The sequence below is a fragment of the Osmerus mordax genome, chromosome 12 (assembly GCF_038355195.1).
Source record: "Osmerus mordax isolate fOsmMor3 chromosome 12, fOsmMor3.pri, whole genome shotgun sequence".
Classification (NCBI taxonomy): Eukaryota; Metazoa; Chordata; class Actinopteri; order Osmeriformes; family Osmeridae; genus Osmerus; species Osmerus mordax.
The window spans coordinates 13,321,242-13,340,527 of record NC_090061.1 but is presented as its reverse complement, the minus strand read 5'-3'; the positions used below and the strand labels follow the sequence as shown (position 1 = coordinate 13,340,527).

The following is a 19,286-nucleotide window of genomic DNA, read 5'->3' as shown; positions in this document are numbered from 1 at the left end:
TGTACATTTGTGAAAGCAGAAACGTGTTTTTTCTTGTTTCAACATACTCAATATAAAATCCTCCATATGCAGTCAAATCTCAAACAGGAACAGACTGGCAATACAAATCAGTCAGGAACTTCATTTTATTTTCCATGTCACACGAGTCAACCAACATAAATGTTTCAAACATTATAATAAATATTTTTTTCAATAATTATCTTCATGTCAGCATTTTTTTTTTAAATCTTCAGTTCTCATTACTAGCATTCATTTGTATTATAGGTTAGAAGTTGAAGGATTATTTCACTCAAAATAAGACGGCAAAGTTAAAGGAGTTCTCCCTCTTTTACCCCAGGTATAGCTCTTCTCTGCTTAACCATTCCATGTATCCCTCCATCACACTGGTCACAATACCATACTCTCATCGTTTAACATTAAGACTTTTGAAAAGAAGAAAAAAAAACAAAAAAAACATTTACATTGGAAAATAAATTAATGAATAATTTGTTCCCCAAAGACAGCCCTTTATCAATTGTTCCCACAGCTACATCTCTGTGAGTGACAGCTGAAGAATCCTCTCTAGCTCCTCCTCCTCTTCCTTCCTCGTCCTGTGTCGGACATTAAGGACACAACATTTAGCTTCAAGCCACCAGAGCATCTCCACACAGTGTCCATAGCAACTAAGGACAACTAAGAAACATTATAAATCGTAGAACCTGACAAGAAATAGAATCTGGCTCCATCTCCAGGCAAACACAATCCCTCCCTCTCACCTGTCCATCTCCTCCTGCTCCCGGCACGAGAGCTCCATGGCGATACGTAGCTGCTCGTCAAAGTTGGACGCCACGCCGAACGGCCCTGGCAACCGCGGCTCAGCCACTGAGCTGTAGGAGGGAGGGGAGTTGGCCCCCGTGTCCAATGGGGAGACAGACGAGGGCTGGGCGGGGTCTGCCGCTTCCCCGCCCTCTCCACCAGCTAGTGGGACGGACAGGGACTCCTGGATGGCCCTATCAGGTAGACAGGACATAGATAACGGCTCTAAAGATGCAAGCATTGAGGTGTATATTTTGATATGAAATATGCAATACGTGAATCTTAAGTCTTCAGAGATCAGTGGTCTATACAGAACTGGGGGGTGAGGGGGGGGGGGGGTCCACTACTCTGCCTCTCCCTCCCTCTCTCTCTGGACTCACCTCTCCAGCTGAGAGTCTTCCGCATATAGTGGAGGCTGTGAGACAGGGCGACTGTTGGTCAGAGCCTCCCAGATGGTCACCTGCAGAGAGAGAGAGAGAGAGGGGTTAGGTCCTTAGGACCCGTCCACCGGTCCGTTTGTCTGGTTTCAAGCGGAGGCCTCACCTGGTCGCTCTCGGTGCCTGCGTCCAGCAGGCTCTGCTGGATGGCAAACTGCAGCAGGTTGTCGTCCTCGTCCCTCATGGGCTCGCTGCGGCCCGGCCCCAGCGTGGTGTAGTCTGGGGGGGGCTCGAAAACGGAGGGGTCCACCTCGCAGTGGAAGGGAGGGGGGGCCTGCCCTGTGAGACGGCAAGGAGGAGTCAGTGGCTTTTCCCGCTGAAGTAGTGATACTGCAGCTGAGTAGTTTGCTGTGGAGATGGTGTGTGTGTGTGTGTGTGCTTACCAGCCTCAGGGGAGCCCTCTGGTGTGTGTACTGTGACAGAGCTAACAGGCTCATCGCAACCACACAGGTTACTGAAGGTCACTCTGGCATTCAGCACGTGGAACAAAGGGATCTCTGAGAGGACAGACAGAGGAAAAAAAGAGAGCTTGTGAGCAATGACATCGATTCAGATTTTCCTTACAAACCCACCCATGCCATCCTCCGACCAACCACAATATGGGGTCAGTATTGTAAGGGTCACGGTGAAAGGGACATTATATGGTGTGTGTGTGTGTGTGTCCATCCTCCTCACCTATCTTGACGGGGAACCCAGGAGGCAGGCGCAGGGTGATGAAGTCACGCAGCTTGGCAAAGTGGGCGTTGGAAATGGCCATGAGGTCGATGATGGGCGTGACCTGCTCAGCCAATGAGAGAGGGTGTGCCTCGCTCAACCACAGGTTGGCCTTGAACCTGGAGAGAGAGAGAGAGCCGGAGACTTAGAACCGAGGGGAAAAGAGCTGAAAGCTCACACCCAGTAGTAGGGCCTGTGAGCCTTGAGGTGCTACATAATTTGCCCAGCGTGTCGCTGCGGTGACGAAGGCCTACTTCTGGACTTTGCTAGTGAGTTCAACCGGGCGTCCGATGTCACGGTCGTTGAGGTTAAACTCGGGGTCGAAGTATTCCTCCGCCGTGATGTCTGTGGGGTTGTGGGGGCTGGCACACTGGGACACATTACTCTGAAACACACACACAGTCAATCAATTATTCATCATTCTTCCATTCAGTTAATAGTTCACAGTGTGTGTGTGTGTGTGTGTGCGTGACACACCCCGTTATGAGCAGTGTGTTGCTCCGCTATCCCCAGAAAGGACTGCAGAGGTGTCTTGGACCCTGAGAGGGAAAATGTGTCAAATGACATCAGTAACAGTACAGTGTGACATCCCCTGTAGGACAGATTAAGTGAACGTTACTTAACTTAACAGAGCTAAGAAAAGACACAAAATCTTTAGTTTTTTATCCTTGCTACTGGCTGTAGTATTGCTCCCTCTGAGACTCTTGAAGGATGAGATGTGTGTGTGTGTGAGCCTACCCTTGCTCCTTGACTTGTCCTGGTCTGAGAGGTGCTCTGTCCTGGAGCGCGTAACCAGCTCCACGTTGGTGGCACTGTAAACCTGAACACAGAGAGCCCAGAGCAGGCAGGGTGAGTGAGGAAGACAGGCGGGGGGTAGAGGACCAGGCAGGACTGGGGTGGGTGTGGAGGCAGGCGGGGGGTAGAGGACCAGGCAGGACTGGGGTGGGTGTGGAGGCAGGCGGGGGGTAGAGGACCAGACAGGACTGGGGTGGGTGTGGAGGCAGGCGGGGGGTAGAGGACCAGGCAGGACTGGGGTGGGTGTGGAGGCAGGCGGGGGGTAGAGGACCAGGCAGGACTGGGGTGGGTGTGGAGGCAGGCGGGGGGTAGAGGACCAGGCAGGACTGGGGTGGGTGTGGAGGCAGGCGGGGGGTAGAGGACCAGGCAGGACTGGGGTGGGTGTGGAGGCAGGCGGGGGGTAGAGGACCAGGCAGGACTGGGGTGGGTGTGGAGGCAGGCGGGGGGTAGAGGACCAGGCAGGACTGGGGTGGGTGTGGGGGCAGGCGGGGGGTAGAGGACCAGGCAGGACTGGGGTGGGTGTGGAGGCAGGCGGGGGGCAGAGGACCAGGCAGGACTGGGGTGGGTGTGGGGGCAGGCGGGGGGTAGAGGACCAGGCAGGACTGGGGTGGGTGTGGAGGCAGGCCGGGGTAGAGGACCAGGCAGGACTGGGGTGGGTGTGGAGGCAGGCGGGGGTAGAGGACCAGGCAGGACTGGGGTGGGTGTGGAGGCAGGCGGGGGGCAGAGGACCAGGCAGGACTGGGGTGGGTGTGGAGGCAGGCGGGGGGCAGAGGACCAGGCAGGACTGGGGTGGGTGTGGAGGCAGGCGGGGGGTAGAGGACCAGGCAGGACTGGGGTGGGTGTGGAGGCAGGCGGGGGGTAGAGGACCAGGCAGGACTGGGGTGGGTGTGGAGGCAGGCGGGGGGTAGAGGACCAGGCAGGACTGGGGTGGGTGTGGAGGCAGGCGGGGGGTAGAGGACCAGGCAGGACTGGGGTGGGTGTGGAGGCAGGCGGGGGGTTGAGGACCAGGCAGGACTGGGGTGGGTGTGGGGGCAGGCGGGGGGTAGAGGACCAGGCAGGACTGGGGTGGGTGTGGAGGCAGGCGGGGGGCAGAGGACCAGGCAGGACTGGGGTGGGTGTGGGGGCAGGCGGGGGGTAGAGGACCAGGCAGGACTGGGGTGGGTGTGGAGGCAGGCGGGGGGTAGAGGACCAGGCAGGACTGGGGTGGGTGTGGAGGCAGGCGGGGGGTTGAGGACCAGGCAGGACTGGGGTGGGTGTGGGGGCAGGCGGGGGGTAGAGGACCAGGCAGGACTGGGGTGGGTGTGGAGGCAGGCGGGGGGCAGAGGACCAGGCAGGACTGGGGTGGGTGTGGGGGCAGGCGGGGGGTAGAGGACCAGGCAGGACTGGGGTGGGTGTGGAGGCAGGCCGGGGTAGAGGACCAGGCAGGACTGGGGTGGGTGTGGAGGCAGGCGGGGGTAGAGGACCAGGCAGGACTGGGGTGGGTGTGGAGGCAGGCGGGGGGCAGAGGACCAGGCAGGACTGGGGTGGGTGTGGAGGCAGGCGGGGGTAGAGGACCAGGCAGGACTGGGGTGGGTGTGGAGGCAGGCGGGGGGCAGAGGACCAGGCAGGACTGGGGTGGGTGTGGAGGCAGGCGGGGGGCAGAGGACCAGGCAGGACTGGGGTGGGTGTGGAGGCAGGCGGGGGGTAGAGGACCAGGCAGGACTGGGGTGGGTGTGGAGGCAGGCGGGGGGCAGAGGACCAGGCAGGACTGGGGTGGGTGTGGAGGCAGGCGGGGGGCAGAGGACCAGGCAGGACTGGGGTGGGTGTGGAGGACACAGCTCTGCACGCTAGCTCACCTTGGCCTCGTAGCCGCTGACCAGCTCACTCTTCTCAGAGCGCCAGCCCCAGATACCAGACTTGTTCCTGGGAGACAGAGGACAAGAGGTTGGTACGAAGCGAGGAGAGCTGGATGTTTGCTGTGTGTATGTGTGTGTGTGTGTGAGACCTCTCGAAGGCGATGTTGCCCGTGTTGAGGTGCGTGGAGACGATAGGCGAGGTCAGCCTCTGGGCCGTGTGCTCCTGGGAGGGCTGCATGGCGGCCAGGAGGGAGGGGGTGTCCCGGGGAGAGAGAGCCAGCGGCTCCGTGTACACCACCTGCTTCTCATGGTCCACCTCCATCACCAGGGCGCCGCTCTCTACACACACACACACACACACACACACAGACACACTCACGCAGTCAACAACCACCCCTGCATGGGTATCCTACCCCGTCGCCATAGAGACACATCGTCACCGTGGAGACGTTACCGCGGAAAGCACGATAGCCCTTACCTTCCCCCTTGAAGATGTAGCTGCGCCGTCCCTTCAGCCAGGTCATGTGCTCGAAGCCCAGCAGGGTGGTGTCCACGCGCAGACACGAGCCGCTCTTCCAGACCCGGTATACATCGCTGGGGCACACCTTCGACACCAGGGGCACTGGAGGAAGAGGGAGAGGGGGGGAGGGGGGGAGGTGAGGAGGCGGGGGGGGGGGGGGGTGGTGAGTGTTGGAACAAGACCGGAAGGGGTGTACACAGCAAAGCCAAACTCTGGATCCCAACAACCGATGAAGGATTGGTACCGTCCGTGTGCTAGAATGACTGACAACTGTAAACGGGAGCTGTCCCCTCAGTGTGGTGCTGAAATCAAGCACAGTCAACCTAACAACACCCTGGCTCGGGTCATTCCTGCAGAGGGTAAAGGGGGGGGGGGGGGGGGGGAGGGGGGTCAGGTACCCAAACACTCACCCCAGCTGGTGAACTCCCACTTCATCTCCACATAGAAGTCTCTGGCCTGGAAGGCATGATGGGGTTGTATAACAGGTGTGGTAATAACACAGGGAGTTACATGAGGCACTACAGATATCATAGACAGTGAATGTATTTGTGTAAAGCACTGAGTAAAGCAGGTGGTGTATTATGTTTGTAGTGTCGCTGAAAAAAGATATTACCTGTCTAAGTTTGCTAAGTAGTTCAGGGATGCCAGCCAGTCTCTCCGTGGCCCGTTTAAAGTCTCTGTACTGCAGCACTAACTGGACCAGCTCCGGGTCTCCAGTGCTCACTGCTTCCTGCAAAACTGAACACAGACAACCAAACAAGCAATAGAGCATTACTCAAAACCATTAGCATCTGCGCACCATAATTATGTACAGAGGAATATCGCCCCCATTTATTCATATACTGGGTTTTGTCCCCTCTCACCTGTCCAGCATTGCGCGTTGCAGTGCGTAGGGTCTGCGGAGTATCTTAGCAGCACACGGGTTGACTCCAGGTGCCCCAGACACACAGCAAGCTCTAACGGGGTGCGGCCCCGTGGGTCCAAGCGCTCCACATCCTCCTGCGGGGAACAGGCGCCGCACACGTTACCAAAACGCCGAGGCGAGGGGGGCGCAAGTGCGGCATGAGACGCACAACTGTCAAACTTAAGACTATTTCAAAATGTGGACAAACACAGAATATGCATTCAGCAGTGGATTAAAAACTATACCTCTTTTTTCTGTAGTTCCCGGTCAAGCTCCAAAAACTGATTGTTCCAAACCAAAAAATGTAAAGGAAACGCCTCCTGTGCCATTGTTGACCGACCGACCGCCAGCTAGCTAGACTAGCTAGTTGGTTAAACTAAATAAAGCTAGCTATGTAGTGTGCAGGCTGGCTATGGCAACACAGCGTACCGTTCGCTTTCTGATTCCTTGTCGTAGTATGTACCCACAATAGATCAACAATATTAAATTCCACTGGTGCCGATCAGGTATGCTGCCTGTCCTAGCAAAAATAATTAGCAAGCCAGGATGTGCCCATTGAAATGGATAGCAGCCAGCCCTCTCTTAACACACAAGCCAGGTTAGCAAGGTAGCTAGCTAGCCAGCTAACTGGCTAATAACAAACAGCATTGTTAGCTAGCTGTATCATCATGCTAGCACTTCGTTTCCATTACAAAGATAGGCTAGCTGAGACTGCTGTACCTAGCTAGCTGGTAAACACGGCATATCTAGCCGTATCCATCCTTTTAAAGCGATGGCTTGTCTGTGGTCAAGTCTTATGTGCAGACCTGCATTCAGAGTTGGTGATGCGACAATCCTTATCACATCCTCTGGAGTTTTCTCAGTTTGTTGAAAATCTTAAGTAAGATATGGCCCAATTACGGTTTTAATTCCAGGTCGAGTCGATGACCGATGTGATAAGGATTCGGGCCTTGGTGCCGGTGACGCGGAGGCGGCAGATGCAGTACCGAGAGCTGATCAGATGGACCCAAGATGTGTCACATCCCAAACTCAGCCATGCAATCATTAAAATAGTCCGCAATAGCTTTTCAGTGTTAAGCCTTGAACAATTGGACCCTACTAGTAGCTTCAAATATTTATTTCTTCACGTCATTTTCAAAGTCCAGGTTATTGTTAGCCAACAGCTGGAATGGGGGAGGTTATGCTACACTGTTTAAGTTCCGAAACAATAGTTATATGATATCCTCCATGCATTGACAAAGCTGTAGAACGAAGACGTAAATAAGTGTATGATTGACAAGAATACTCTAAAGCAAATATTAGCCCAGTCCCTATCCAGGCCCACAACAAGTATACATTTGACACATTAAACACTTTATTTTCTATATATTTTTAATTTTCTTGAAAAAAACACAAAACAATAAACATAAGTGAAAAAGGCTCCTGAAAATAATTACAATGCTACAGGATTGGTGTCTAAAAGAGGGGAAAACATTTACACTAAAGTATATATTTATATATATTTATATTCTTTTGTAAGGTAATGGAGTAGAGGGTGGGTTTGTAAGGAAAATGAAATTTGAGTCCTCATTGCAGAGATTCAATTTCCAGAAAAATTAGAGCAAAATCATAGGTCTCTACATTGCGTTTAACAATTTAAAAAACTTCTGTGAAAACAGACTCACATTTGTCCATGGAAAACAGAGGATGTAGCAAAGAAAGTTCAAGAGCTGACTAGAATATCAACACTTTGTTCTAAATTTATTTCTGTACAAAAAAAGACAAGCAGTTTGGGAGTTTGGGAGTGATAGCACCTGGATTCTAACTGTAGTTTGATCGCACCATATAGCTTGCTCTCGAACCCCACACACCCACCCTCCACCCCTAAATCCTAACCCTGCCCTTATTTGGGTGTGGTCTCATCACCATGTCGATTGCCTTCTCGCACCGTCCCTGTACACCCATACCCAGCCCCTCAGTCTCACAGGGGGGGTCCTCACGGTCGATATCACAGCCCCTGCTCCCCTGCATCCATCACCTTCATCCCCATGACGACAACACCCCTCCTCTTCTGCAGTGTCAGCTGCTGAAACCAAACTCCTGAGTCTCTTGTTTGTACTCCCCCCCCCCCCCCCGCCCCGGCCCCCAAAAAATAAATGTATACAACATAGAAAGAAACCCTGCTCCCGTCACTACACAGAAAGTGTGCGAGTGCCTCCAGTGCCCCCCCCACCCCGCCGGTTCCAGCCCCTCCCTTTAGAGAGGACAGGTGCTTTTAAGCCCGTCTTGCATCCCCCCCCCCTTCAGTCTTTCCCTCTGTCACACAGAGACCCCCTGATGTTGTGCCTCCCCCCCACCCCCCACATACACACACACACAGACACGCGCGCACACACACACACACACACTCAAAGCCCAGGCCGACCCCGGAGGAGGCGGGTTCTAGGATATCCTCTGGATGAGCTTGTCCTCCGATAGGCAGTAGAGGGCGTTGACGGACAGCTCGGAGATGAAGGCCTCGCAGGCCTCGCGGGACACGCCCTTGCAGCCGCGCAGGTCCAGCAGGGCGAGGCAGGAGAGGCGGCGGAGGTAGCGCAGACACACGTCCGTCAGCCTGCTGCAGCCTGGAGAGGGGAAGCCACACGCAGTCTTAAGCAACGACTTCCTGCGCTGATTCATCATTCAATTACCTGGATTTGTGTGTGTACGCTTAAAAAAAAAAGTATATACTTGCTTTTTCCTGTACTCCCCCCCCCCCCCCCCCCCTTTCATTTTGTATTTTTTACCTACTACGTGGCTTTTGCCTTGCCCTGTCCCCTCAGAACTTCATTACCCAGCATGACCCTGGCCTTTACCTCCCAGGTTGAGCTCGACGAGCGTGTTGCGCGTGGAGGAGCCCACGGCGGTCAGCAGGTCGATGGACTGGTCGGTCAGGCCGCCGCAGTGGGACAGGTCCAGCCTGGTCAGCTTGGGCATGTGGCGGATCACCATGCGCAGGGTGGAGTCGCTGATCTCCAGGCCGGACAGACGGAACGACTGCATGTTCCTCAGCTGGCTGCGGTTGTCACAGCCTAGGGGAGGGACGGGAGGGAAAGAGGAGTCAGGAGAGAAAAATTGAGTCTTTAAAGTGACGTGAATGCCACCCATGAAGACCAAGCGTTTACATTTATGCATTTAGCAGACGCTTTTATCCAAAGCGACTTCCAAGAGAGAGCTTTACAAAAGAGCATAGGTCACTGATCATAACAACGAGATAGACCCAAACATTGCGAGCAGCCAAAACATGAAGCATACATTGTGGAAAACCAAATAAGTGCCAAAGGGAAGAACCATAAGAGCATGCAGTTAAACAAGTTACAATTGAACAACATGAAACTCCCCACAAGAGTGCAAGAGTGTACCTGTAGAAAAGACAATCAACAGTAAAATATTTCACAGCGGGTACAAGAATTTGAAACCGTTACAACTAACCAACAAGAGCAACAAGTCTCTCAATACGAGTCATTGTGATCCTGGAGGAAACTAACATCAGGTCCAGCCAAGCATTCCTAAGTGCCGTTCTACTCCTGGTCTCACCTGGGGGGTTAAGCAGGTCCCTGATCTGACTGTCTCGGACCCCCTCGGCCCACCGCAGGTCCAGGGTGCGCAGGAGGGGGCAGCTGGGGGAGCTGAGGGCTGCGATAGAGGACCAGGAACAGCCAGACACCACCAGATCCTTCAGCCCTGAGACACACACACACACACACAATCAAGGGCTGAATATACTAGAAGATGCTGAAGTGGATCTGATCACAAACAAATAAGAGCGGTTCCAGGAGTGTGTGAGCACGTGTGTGTGTGTGTGTGTACCTGGCAGGCGGTTGAGCAGCCAGGTGAGCTGCTTCTTGGAGATGGTAGTCCAGGACAGGTCCAGGGTGACGGGCTGGCGTACGATGATGCCGGTGAGAGCCTGAGGACTCACAGCACGCCTCTTCTTCAGGTCGATCCTCATCCACAGCCTCTTATCCAAGCTCCTGCACACACACACACAATATGACATCCTTTTCTTTCTTGTGTGTGTGTGTGTGTGTGTGTGTGTGTGTGTGTGTGTGGAAGGGCAGTTGTAAGGGTCCTCACCACTTGTACCAGTTCTTGCAGACGGCCATGCAGACGCAGAGCTCGGCTCGGCTCAGGTAGCGGAAGACGGACACCCACACCTCCCTCTCACAGCCCGCCTCGCCCCCCGCCTCCCGCCCCTCGCCCCCCCCGTCCTGCAGCGCCAGCAGGGGGATGCGGAGAGGGGGGACGCGGGAGGACGACGCTCCGTTGTTGATCCTCTCCGGCCGGCCGGGCCCTGCTCGCCGCGGGCCGTCCTCGCGGTGGCCGTGGCCTCTGCGGTGGGCGTGGCCGCGGCGGTCGGCGCTGCCGCCGCCGTGGTTCCTGATGGGAGGCCTGAGGAGGGAGCGGCTCTGGAGGAAGCTCTGGTTGCCGGGGGCGACGGGGCGGGGGGCGACGACGGCCGCCTCCAGCTTGGGGACGATGGCGGAGGGGTCGCGCTTGGCCCGCGGCGGCCTCTGGAGCGTGACGGTCACGTAGGACCCCTTCAGGGGGTCGCCCGACGCCATTGCCCCCGGGGGCTCCACCGACCGCAGTCCTCCTCCTCCGTCCCCATCCGCCTCCTCGTCCTCCCCGCCTCCGTTTTGGTTGGCCTCCTCGCTCTCCTCCCCATCTCCCCCTTCCGCTTCTTTGGCTGTCCTCCCTCCCAGTCTCTGCGGTCGGTTCTCCTTGTCCCTCCTTCCGCCTCCTCTCAGTCCGTTCTCCCTCCTCTCTCCCTCCTCTTCCTCCTCCTCCTCCTCATCGCTGCTGCTGCTGCTGCTGCTGCTAGAGTCCTCGCTCTCCTGCTCCTCCGCCTGGTGCCTCCCCCCTCCTCTCCCCGCACCGCCCCCCCGGAGCCTCACCCCTCTCCCCCTCCCCCGGCTACGCGTCTCCCCCCTGGCCTCCAGGGGCAGGCTCGGAGCCGGCTGGGGCGACACCCCCACGGGGGAAGTGGAGGGGCGGTAAGGGGACCCCCTCCAGGCCCCCCTGCCCCGGCCCCGGGACAGCCTGCGCCCCCGGGAGATCCCGGAGGGGGAGCGCAGGTGGGTCAGGCCCCTGGAGGCCAGCAGCTTGGAGGAGCGGGGGTCCAGGGACGAGGCCTGTTTCTGTCAGAGGGACGACAGGGGAGGAGATGACCACACAGCAAACAGGAACAACACCAAGTCTAGTTTCACCCAGTAGACACGGGTTGGAAGGAAGCTCAGATCCTTACCGCTTGCAGGATTTTGCTGCGCTCCATCTTGATCTGCACGACAGAGAGAAACGGCGATTCAGTTAAGTTACTCAAGTCAACACAAGTCGGCCGTAGGTTAATAGCCCATCGATGCCCCCACCCCTCCTCCTCCTCCTCCTCCGCCTCTCTCCTACCCTCTTCTTCAGCCTCAGCTCCAGGGCTCCTGCTCTGTTCCGGCTCAGCTGCTGCTGCAGTAGCAGTCTCTGGGAGGGAGGGGGCGCCATGCGCCGCGAGCTCAGCGGGGGCCGGCCGCGCCGCCCCACCCGCAGACCCCCGCCCGCCCTGCCCTCCTGGTGGGGCCGCTTGGGGGGTCGGGAGGAGAAGGAGCCGACGGACGCTACGCTGTCGTCATCACTGGAAGACTGGGGGGGGGGCGCAGGGGGAGACGGTTAGGTGTGGTTGCTTTTGTTTATTTTCGATTTACTGAAAAGTGGATGAACTGTGGTCAATCAGACGGAGAGAGAGGAAGGAGAGAGAGAGAGAGAGGAAGGAGAGAGAGAGAGAGAGGAAGGAGAGAGAGAGAGAGGAAGGAAAAACTCACCTCTGAAACTGAAACATTTCCCTGGTAGCATTTGGGACACTCCCAGCAGCTGGGCAGGACCTTGTTGATCCTGCCTTCCCCTGGCAGCTGACAAACACACACACACACACACACCTGTTAACAGCCTCATGTCACAGAAATACACAGCACCGAGTTAATCAACAACAAATCCCTTGTAGGAGCCAGCGAGGGGGGTTTCCATGCAGTGTTGCGGACAGACTGGTCACCTTGATGCACTCGGGGTGGGTGATCTGAGCACAGTTGGTGCACTCCATGAGGGTCTGAGCAGAAGGGCTGGCCTCCTCCGTCTCCTGGTTCCCTTCCCCACACACCGCACACTTGGCTGTCAGGGGCAGGCAGGGCTGGAGGGGGCCAGGGAGGGAGAGAGGGAGGACGTTATTACTACACACACACACACACACACCAGACGCACTGTATAAAAGGTAGGGACACAGTAGGAAAAAATGACCCCCCTGGGGGGGGGGGAGGGAGGGAGGGGGGGGGTCTACTCACAGCCAGACACTGGCGCATGACACAGCTCTTCTTCATGCGCCCGGGCCCCCCGAACTTCCTCATGTCGTGGCAGTAGGTGCAGTCGCCGCACTCCGTCCTCACGCAGGCCGCGCAGCGCTTGCAGCGCACACGCCGCCGCCGCAGCGCCGAGATGGACGAGGCGGGCTTGATGGGCCGGGGGGTGGCGGGGCGGTGGAGGGAGGCGCCGAGGCGGGGCCGGTACATCACCTGGGGAGGGGGGGGAGGGGGCTGGTACCACGACGGCTGGAGGGGGGGGGGGGGGGGGGGGATGTGGAAAGAGAGTTATTATTTTGTAGTTGTATCATATACACACACATACATATCCAAGTGTGTGTGTGTCTCTGAACATGTTGGTAAACCATGTCTGGGCCTTTGGGGGGGGGGGGGTCTTAGAAGGTGAAACGATTGTGGTCTTAGAAGGTGCTAGAACGTCTGGTTGGGGACTCACCCTCTTGGGCCACTTGACGATGGGCTCTCCTGTGTAAGACATCTTAATGTTGTCGTTAGCGTGCTCCTCCAGGAGAGCCTGAACGGGGGGAGGAGGAAGAGAGAGGTGAGGCGGAGGGAGGAGCAGTGAGGAAGAGAAGCAGAGATGGAGAGGAGCGGGTGATTGTCGACAGGTACCAAACCAGCTCGTCTCCCAGCGCTGACAGACGTGTGTGTGTGTGTGCACGCGTGTCAAAGCGGCGGCCCTACCCGGATGTCCTGCAGCAGGGCCTGGGCGTTGTGGATGCCCGCGGGGACACACTTCTTGTGGGCCGGCAGCTCCTCCAGCTTCCCCAGCAGGTTCCACAGGCCCTCCAGCTCCAGGGGGGTCATGTTCACCCTCACCCCCGGCTTGGTGGGGGCCGGGGGGGGAGCGGGGTTGGCCTCGGCCTTCACGTCGCCCCCCTCCTCCTCTTCCTCCTCCTCCTTCTTCACGGCCTCGGGCTGGCCCTCAGGGGGGCGGTCCTCCTCCGTGTCCTTCCTGTCGTCCGGCGTGCCGTCGTGGCCGTTGACGGGGACGTCGGCGCGGGTCAGACCTGAGGAGGCGGAGGGACGCGCGCGCAGGTTAGATAGGCAGAGATATACGGTGCTGTGCTAAAGTCTAAGGCAGGCAAGATTGTTTTTAACATGAATATTGTCTTGAATCTCATTTCAACTCATTCAAAATGTACTATAAAAATGGTCTTGTGCGGAAGCATGAAGGTAGCCTGGTCCTAACCAGACCCTCGTACATTTCATTTGTACAGAGGGTCTGGGATCGCTCCATTGACAAGCGTTAACTTCCTCGAAGGCGGGTACTCTGATGAAGTTTAAAACTATTGGATCTGCCCAGAGCCACTCTGATCTGCCATAACCAATCGCTAGCGTTCGCCTTAGCCAATTCCTTCACCACTACTGTAACAGAGCTAGCTGCCGTAGCTGGAAAATCAAACTGTTCCCGAACCCCGTGGGGAGGAGGGCCACAACATCATGGCCACCAACAAAACCTGTTCTTGCTCCGGCTTTAACTTTTGGATATTCGGCAGCGACTCCGCTGCCATTACTGAACTACAACTCAAACTAGCGAACGACATCAACGTCATCGTTCTCAGCCACTCCCTCTGTTCGCTGATTGGACCTACAAACATTTTGTTTCCAAAAACCGACTAATACACCGAAATCCCAGACCTAGTACAGAAGCAAAATCAAAATTGAGCGGAAGTACGTAGGAGGGCAGAGCCAGGCTAGTATTAAAGTAATGTTTTACATTTTTTACTTTGTCATTTGTGCTTAAGACTATTTGACATATAGATATAGATAGATATCTAAAAAAGAAAGGTGATTTGAAAAAAGTATGTGTGTGCTCACCGATGCCAAGGGAGTGCTTCTGGAACTCGGGGGTGAGGTGAGACGTGTTGGTGAGACAGTAGAGATACCGCTCCAGCACGTACCAGCACATCTCATAGTAGAACGGGTAGCGGAACTTGGCTGGCACCTGGAGGAGAGACAAGGAGGAGAAGGGGGTGAGAGTTAAGACTGGCCCCAGGCCCAGGAGGCTGGAGGGGTGAGAGTTAAGACTGGCCCCAGGCCCAGGAGGCTGGAGGGGTGAGAGTTAAGACTGGCCCCAGGCCCAGGAGGCTGGAGGGGTGAGAGTTAAGACTGGCCCCAGGCCCAGGAGGCTGGAGGGGTGAGAGTTAAGAGTGGCCCCAGGCCCAGGAGGCTGGAGGGGTGAGAGTTAAGACTGGCCCCAGGCCCAGGAGGCTGGAGGGGTGAGAGTTAAGAGTGGCCCCAGGCCCAGGAGGCTGGAGGGGTGAGAGTTAAGACTGGCCCCAGGCCCAGGAGGCTGGAGGGGTGAGAGTTAAGAGTGGCCCCAGGCCCAGGAGGCTGGAGGGGTGAGAGTTAAGAGTGGCCCCAGGCCCAGGAGGCTGGAGGGGTGAGAGTTAAGACTGGCCCCAGGCCCAGGAGGCTGGAGGGCTGGAGACCCTGGGTGAGCTACCCACCCGTGTGCGGTCCTCGATGCTGTAGATGTTGAGCTGCATGGGGATGTTGAAGCTGTGGAGGAAGTTCCCTCCAAACACCAGGGTGTCCTCCGGAGTGTACACAGCATGGATCCAGCCTGGGGAGGGACACGCCACCCGGAGGTCAGGGGGGGCAGAGACAAATATTTAGCTGTCCATCATGGGAAGTCATCCAATGGGTGACAACACGTGTGTGTGTCAGAGACAAATAACTACCTGCCTATCAAGGAAAGTCAGTCTCGGAACGTGAGAACATGTGTGTGTGTGCGTACCTGAGGGGATCATGAAGGTGTATCCCTGCTTCAGCTCGATCCTCTGGCAGTCAGTGGTCTTGTCCCCGAGGAAGATGTCTCCCTGTTTCCCTGACAACACCCAGTTCTCATACAGCTCCAGGTTCTGGGGGGTGGGCGGGATCAGCCAGAACACCTGAGGGGGAGACACAGGTCCCGGGGTCAACGGTCAGAGTGAAGCTCCCGAACAACACGTCAAGTTTGTTAGGCAGAGAGAGAAGAGGGAGAGAGAGAGGAGGTAAACGGGAGGAGAGAGAGGTCTGATGACGGCCCTCACCTTGCCTCCCCTCAGTATGTGGTACCACACCGAGGTTCCCCCAAAGTCGATGTGGAAGTCTGTGAAGCAGCCCTGCACGCTCATCAGACAGTACCTGGACAGGACACACAGAGGATCGGGGGGGGGGGGGGTCGTTAAGTAGCGTTTGAATCTGAATCTCAGCCCGTACGAATCCAGACACTCCGCCTGAGCAACGACAGTGTGCCGGACGAAGGCCAGCGGAGGAGGGGAGAGACTTACTTCTGGACTTTGGGGTAGTGCATGTCTATGATGGCGTTGGTGGAGTCCCTCTGTCTCTCCTTCAGGTGCCTCGGCCACATGTTGTCCACCCAGTCGATCAGGTCCACCTGCAGGAGCGCCACACACACCAGCCTCACTGACTGGAGTCTCCACGGTCCTCCACTGCCTTGTGGGGGGGAGCTAGGGTTTCTCTGTACGCGAGTGTGGGTCTGTGTGTGTGTGTGTGTGTGTGTGTGTGTGTGTGTGCCTCACCGAGGCGGGCCTCTTGACCAGGTTCTCCAGCTTGGTGTGGCTGAACTCCAGGCTGATGACGTTGTACAGCTTCTCCCTCTCCGACGGGGGCGTCTCGTAGTAGCGCCTCCACTGGGCCATGGACATCTCGATGCCCTTCTGGGTGTTCACATCCATCACATCCACCATCCTGCGACTGCCTGGGGGGGGGGAGAGAGAGAGGTTTTTCCAGGGTTTATGAAGCGGTGCTTTCCAGCGGAGCGACGTGCGCGTGCGCTCGTTAGCCTGGGGATGACGGGTTAGGGTTAGGCTCAGTCTGTTCCAGCGCCACGCCTTCACCAGCTGCCGTTCTTTGTGGGCGTGGCCGGTCGGAAGCCGCTTTTTGAAAAGCGGCCGTGGACTCGGTCCTTACCTACAAACAGCTTGACGTCGCTCACGCTGAAGTCAGGGTCTGGCATCCTGGGGAGAGAGAGAAGGAGGGAGGGGGGGGGGGGGGGTTCAGTGAGGGTTTTTTCCCCAACTTATCTCTCTCAGTTCCCCGTACTAGCGCGCTGGCGGGAGGAGGGAGACCTACTCTATGCCGAGGCCGTCCGACTTCTCGAAGATGAGGGGGTCCCTCAGTCCCTCCCGCTGGATGTACTCGAAAGTGAAGTCTGCCAAGACACCACAGAAATACCCAAAGTCACTCACACAGACAGTCACTCCGTTTCAGTCATATAGCTGGAGGCAAATACATGTATTCGATGCTCTGTTTATTGGTGTTCCTGGGGGCCACGGGGCGATTGGGGTCTTTTAAGAGGAACACTGTGCGTTCACGAGGTTCTCGTGTCCTCTGACCTTTGCCCTCCATGTGTTTGACCAAATTGGAGTTGAATCGGTCGCTCTGCAGCTTCTCGTCCAGGTCGAACGTCCTCTTCCCCTCGATCTCGTCGTCGGAGATGCCATCGTCCTGGTAACGCCGCCGCGTTCCTGTTCGCTGGTGACGTCAAGCAGAGGGGAAGAAATTTGACTTTCGGTCCACTGAGGCATTAGGCCTGAAACTTTGATATGATGAGCAACAGACAAAAAAAACGGTTCTTTCTAGGTTTAAAGCACAGCGTGGATGGATTAGAAGGATTAGAATTCCTAATAGATTCATTCGCTGATCATTCACTCAGTACACGACAGCTCGTCTCCACATAACAAAAGGAAGGGTTAATCTCCCACACATAGTCCAGACCCCCCCCCCCCCCCCCCCCCCCATTCTCTCATTCAAAGCCTGCTCTGGTTTGGCAAGACAGATGGACCCCCCCCCCCACCCCCCCACAACCCTTAGCTGCATGTCTAGTATTATCATACAGCTATAAACACCATCCATGTGATTTATGCATTATGTAGTGCTGAGGTGACAAATTCAAACCTTCAGCTGGCACACTTTCAAGGAACACACACATTTACGCTTGATAAATACGAGATATATCTATGTACATGTTATTAGTTTTTTTAGTATATATTTATTCCTTTCAAAAGTGACAAAACGTTCTAAATTATACGTTAATATAGATTAAAATCTAGTAGAAACTTGGTAATGTAGACATCAGACAGCAAGCAGGCTCAGGTGGTAAACTTGAACAAGCCTTGAATCCTTGGACAACGGTCAAGTTTATGGAGAAGCCAACAGTGAGGAGAGCCTGTTTCTTTCGATCTTCCTTGTCTACAACTAAGACCCGCGATAGATGATCAGGCAAGACATAAGATCTCTGTAATGTTCTCTATTTAGTCTTTTTCTAGCGTCTTGCCAAAAACGTAACACAAGGGGAATTGCTACTTACCAGGCGTTTGCTGTAACGAGGGTGTTGGTCATCCATGACTTCTACGGCAACAATGTAAAGAAGTGATCGATTTAATGTCAGAATATTTTAAATACAAATAAATATCTGAGACCAAAAATGGCAATGCCTGCATTAATAGTAACTTGCCCAAGTTAACATGGCACTTGACAGTCCTCCTAAAGACTAACAGTCTATCACTTTGTTTGACGACTGTGACAGTGCCAGATAGTGTTATTGCTAAATACGTTCTACTTTTCTAGCTACCAGTATTAGCTATACTTGTCACATTATCTAACACTCGTATGCGTGGCGAGATGTCCAAGAGTGTTTTATCTTTATATAGAGGTTCGTTAATATCTACTTTCCATTGTCGTTGATGAAGACTAGCTAGCTGTAGCTAACTCGCTTGGTTCGACCAGAGCTATGTCGGCATTAGAAATAAGTAGTGCTAGTGCTACTACTAGATTACTAGCTGGGGAGTTAGCTAGCTACTGTAGTAATTACTCGCCATGCACAGTCCATTGCCAGCTTGCCACTACTAGCCAACTAGCTAACTGTCCGTTGATAGGGTTATACAATATTTTAACTAAATAAGAAATAAATTGAGGATGTTTCAGTTAGTCAGCGGTAGCTTATCTTAGCAAGCTAGCTAGGCTAGCTGTCCCCATATACAATAGGACATTAACATAAAATTACACGCTTCTATGGCTACTACGAGCTACTGTCGCTAACGCAGCGCATGGAACTAAAGTGTAAAATTCACACTTTCCTTGTTACAACCTTAATTAAACCGCTCAAATGTCAGCTACGTTCGGTAGCTATGGCTATGAAAACGACAGCATATAGCTAGCTTAATGAAAAGAGAAATCGACGAGACCCCTTTCCACTTGCTAGCGTTATGTTAGCAGTATGCTAGTACGAATAGCTTCGCTAGCGTTGAATTGCTGCAACAACGAACGGCAGTTGTTATTTAGCTTGAGAACTTTTCATCATACCTCTCAATGACTTCCAATGGGTTAAATGTCTCTAACGGGGTCCTGAAGGATAGCAATTATGGGTCCTCAGCCAAGTTTGTCTCCATCGTACGTAAGTGCTGCTATATAGTTTGTTATCCTTGTTATTGTGCTGTAAAGTTAAGACGATCCGCTTCGGGCCGCCATTTTCAGTTTAGCACAAAACACACATACACACACTACAACCCAAACCAGAATGTCCCTCCTCCTATTTACCTCAATGACCAATGGCAAACAGATAAATCATCGTTGGAATGTTATGATTGGATATCATTTATGATTTTACACGGGAGAACGTGAGTTTGCGATAACCTGTGCCTCCTCGGTTTGTAGTAGTAGGTACACCGATTGCTTAGTTTGTGTTCTAGTGTGCCACACACTCATACCCCGTTTGTTTTATAGATGTGAATCGAGTGGACCTACACCTAAGCTGCGCCCACATGGTGACAATGAAACACAGCAGCCTATAGTTGTAGAGATCCCTAAAATGGGAGCGACATCTATTCGTCGATGTGTTAAAATTAGGTCAACGCTTAAACCTATCAGTTTGTGTAGATAATTATTATACTTTCATGTTTA

At 54.7% G+C, this 19,286-nt stretch overlaps 2 protein-coding genes across 2 annotated transcripts; both read right to left on the bottom strand.

Annotated features, from left to right (window-relative positions):
- Positions 1-5: 5 nt before the first annotated feature.
- ankrd13d (ankyrin repeat domain 13 family, member D) lies at positions 6-7,011 on the bottom strand. Its single transcript, XM_067247615.1, has 16 exons — positions 6,246-7,011; positions 5,960-6,095; positions 5,710-5,834; positions 5,507-5,552; positions 5,055-5,198; positions 4,726-4,915; positions 4,577-4,643; positions 2,685-2,766; positions 2,424-2,485; positions 2,201-2,331; positions 1,908-2,065; positions 1,616-1,729; positions 1,339-1,511; positions 1,176-1,255; positions 756-989; positions 6-590 (listed from the first exon to the last, which is right to left on the bottom strand). Exons 1-16 carry the CDS (start codon positions 6,327-6,329, stop codon positions 527-529), a joined length of 1,890 nt encoding a protein of 629 aa, XP_067103716.1. The 5' UTR covers positions 6,330-7,011; the 3' UTR covers positions 6-526.
- A 1,335-nt stretch (positions 7,012-8,346) lies between these two features.
- Positions 8,347-18,839, bottom strand: kdm2ab (lysine (K)-specific demethylase 2Ab). Its single transcript, XM_067247951.1, has 23 exons — positions 18,690-18,839; positions 17,695-17,735; positions 16,721-16,859; positions 16,458-16,536; positions 16,296-16,342; positions 15,905-16,083; positions 15,653-15,759; positions 15,413-15,506; positions 15,118-15,271; positions 14,828-14,943; positions 14,196-14,322; positions 13,059-13,384; positions 12,811-12,888; positions 12,342-12,605; positions 12,056-12,190; positions 11,829-11,915; positions 11,422-11,649; positions 11,267-11,299; positions 10,096-11,159; positions 9,829-9,992; positions 9,556-9,702; positions 8,835-9,050; positions 8,347-8,603 (listed from the first exon to the last, which is right to left on the bottom strand). The coding sequence occupies exons 2-23, from the start codon at positions 17,728-17,730 to the stop codon at positions 8,422-8,424; spliced, it is 4,002 nt and encodes a 1,333-aa protein (XP_067104052.1). The 5' UTR covers positions 17,731-17,735; positions 18,690-18,839; the 3' UTR covers positions 8,347-8,421.
- Between the last annotated feature and the right edge of the window lie 447 nt (positions 18,840-19,286).

Bases quoted from the DNA above. Each gene is read 5' to 3' on its own strand.
- ankrd13d (XM_067247615.1), bottom strand. From the start codon at position 6,329: ATGGCACAGGAGGCGTTTCCTTTACATTTTTTGGTTTGGAACAATCAG. The intron at 5,835-5,959 runs GTGAGAGGGGAC...GTCTGTGTTCAG, and splicing joins CAACGCGCAATGCTGGACAG to TTTTGCAGGAAGCAGTGAGC. The intron at 5,553-5,709 runs GTAATATCTTTT...CATGCCTTCCAG, and splicing joins TACTTAGCAAACTTAGACAG to GCCAGAGACTTCTATGTGGA.
- kdm2ab (XM_067247951.1), bottom strand. From the start codon at position 17,730: ATGGATGACCAACACCCTCGTTACAGCAAACGCCTG. The intron at 11,300-11,421 runs GTAGGAGAGAGG...TCTGTCGTGCAG, and splicing joins AGCTGAGGCTGAAGAAGAGG to ATCAAGATGGAGCGCAGCAA. The intron at 8,604-8,834 runs GTAAAGGCCAGG...TCCCCTCTCCAG, and splicing joins CGTCGAGCTCAACCTGGGAG to GCTGCAGCAGGCTGACGGAC.